Raw genomic sequence first — 1,489 nt, 5'->3', positions numbered from 1 at the left:
CTCGGGTATCCATAAAGGATTTCCACACGTAAAAAAAAAGATACGATCAATATAAATCTTTGATGTTGCACTAATAATGTTAACAGATTTCGTCACACGATTTAGAAATATTAAGTATAAACGCCAGATTTCCGGGAAGTGTTCATGACAGTTTTATTTGGAAAAATTCTGCCGTAAGAGACGAAATGATACGTTTATATAATTCTGGAGATCGATCAACGTGGCTTTTGGGTTAGTGTCAAAATTCTTTATTTATTATTTTATTTATTATATATAATGTTACTTTATATTGATGTATATTAAAAAATGTTTGATAGGCGATTCAGGTTACGGCTTGGAACCTTGGCTGATGACACCGATTACAAATGCCCCAGAAGGAAGTGCAGAAGCACAGTATACACAATGCCATTCATCTACCAGAAATTGTATTGAAAGAACGTTTGGAGTGTTAAAGAACACATGGAGATGTCTTCTTAAACATCGTGTGCTACATTATAAACCTATTGTAGTATCAAACATAGTCATAACTTGTGCTGTACTTCACAATATCAGACTCCATTATAAACTTATGAATAGAGATTTCGATATCGATGAAGAGGGTGAGGCTGAAGCTATACGAAGAGCCATGCTTCCAGAGAATCTCGAAGCATGTAATCGTGTTAGATTACAGGCACAAGAAATAATTGACATTCATGATATGCACTTAAATCCCGGAAATATATTAATAGAAGCAAGAAGAACACAAAGGAGAATTCTTCGCAATCAATTTGGTTTACGTGAAGATGACAGATAATTTTCACAGATAAACATGTTTTATTTTATCATTGTACACATTTAATGCGTCTAACAAACTTGTATAACATGTATTTTTATATATTATCTTTTTATAAATTGCGTATATATAATATATAAATATTTTTATATATTATAAACTCTTGTGAAAAAGAAACAAAAATAAAATATAAAATATAATAAACCTTACTTAATTCTTATGTTCTCTTATTAAAAACTTCAACCATTGTAGATAAACCTGTTACTGTTTGCTCATGCAAAGTTATGAATCTCTTAAAAAGTTCATTTTGTTTCGCTGTTGCAGATGCAATACGATTTAAAGTCCCAACCATTGTCTAGAATATAAAAATGTAATTAGAATATTATCCTAGTGCACGCGTATAAAATTAGCATACATCTACTAATATATAATTCTGAGGAAATAGAAAATGCACAAAGAAGTAAATTATTACTTACTTGCAAACATTCGTTCTGCTTGTCTTGCGTATGCCTGAGATAAATTTGTGTTTCATCTATCTTCTCACTTCTCACACGTTTTCCTATAAAACGATATGTTTATACATATATCAAAATATATATATTGTAAGTTTGTTGTACTTACTGCTATTTTTGGGTGTAGTTAGTATATTTGATGTTAACAATGGTTGTTTCGAGGCTGTTTCCGAGGTTTGAGATACAGCCCAAATAGCACAAAAAC

At 30.7% G+C, this 1,489-nt stretch overlaps 1 protein-coding gene across 1 annotated transcript; it reads left to right on the top strand.

Moving 5' to 3' along the window:
• The first annotated feature begins 185 nt into the window (after window positions 1–185).
• On the top strand, window positions 186–842 carry LOC105559631 (putative nuclease HARBI1). The gene is made up of 2 exons (XM_012008070.1): window positions 186–231; window positions 318–842. Exons 1-2 carry the CDS (start codon window positions 186–188, stop codon window positions 791–793), a joined length of 522 nt encoding a protein of 173 aa, XP_011863460.1. The 3' UTR covers window positions 794–842.
• Window positions 843–1,489: the final 647 nt, after the last annotated feature.

Source organism: Vollenhovia emeryi, unplaced genomic scaffold, assembly GCF_000949405.1.
Source record: "Vollenhovia emeryi isolate VEMERY1.0 unplaced genomic scaffold, V.emery_V1.0 DF946479.1, whole genome shotgun sequence".
Taxonomy (NCBI): Eukaryota; Metazoa; Arthropoda; class Insecta; order Hymenoptera; family Formicidae; genus Vollenhovia; species Vollenhovia emeryi.
Note: the sequence above shows the minus strand (reverse complement) of the source record. Positions and strands in the feature narration are given on the sequence as shown.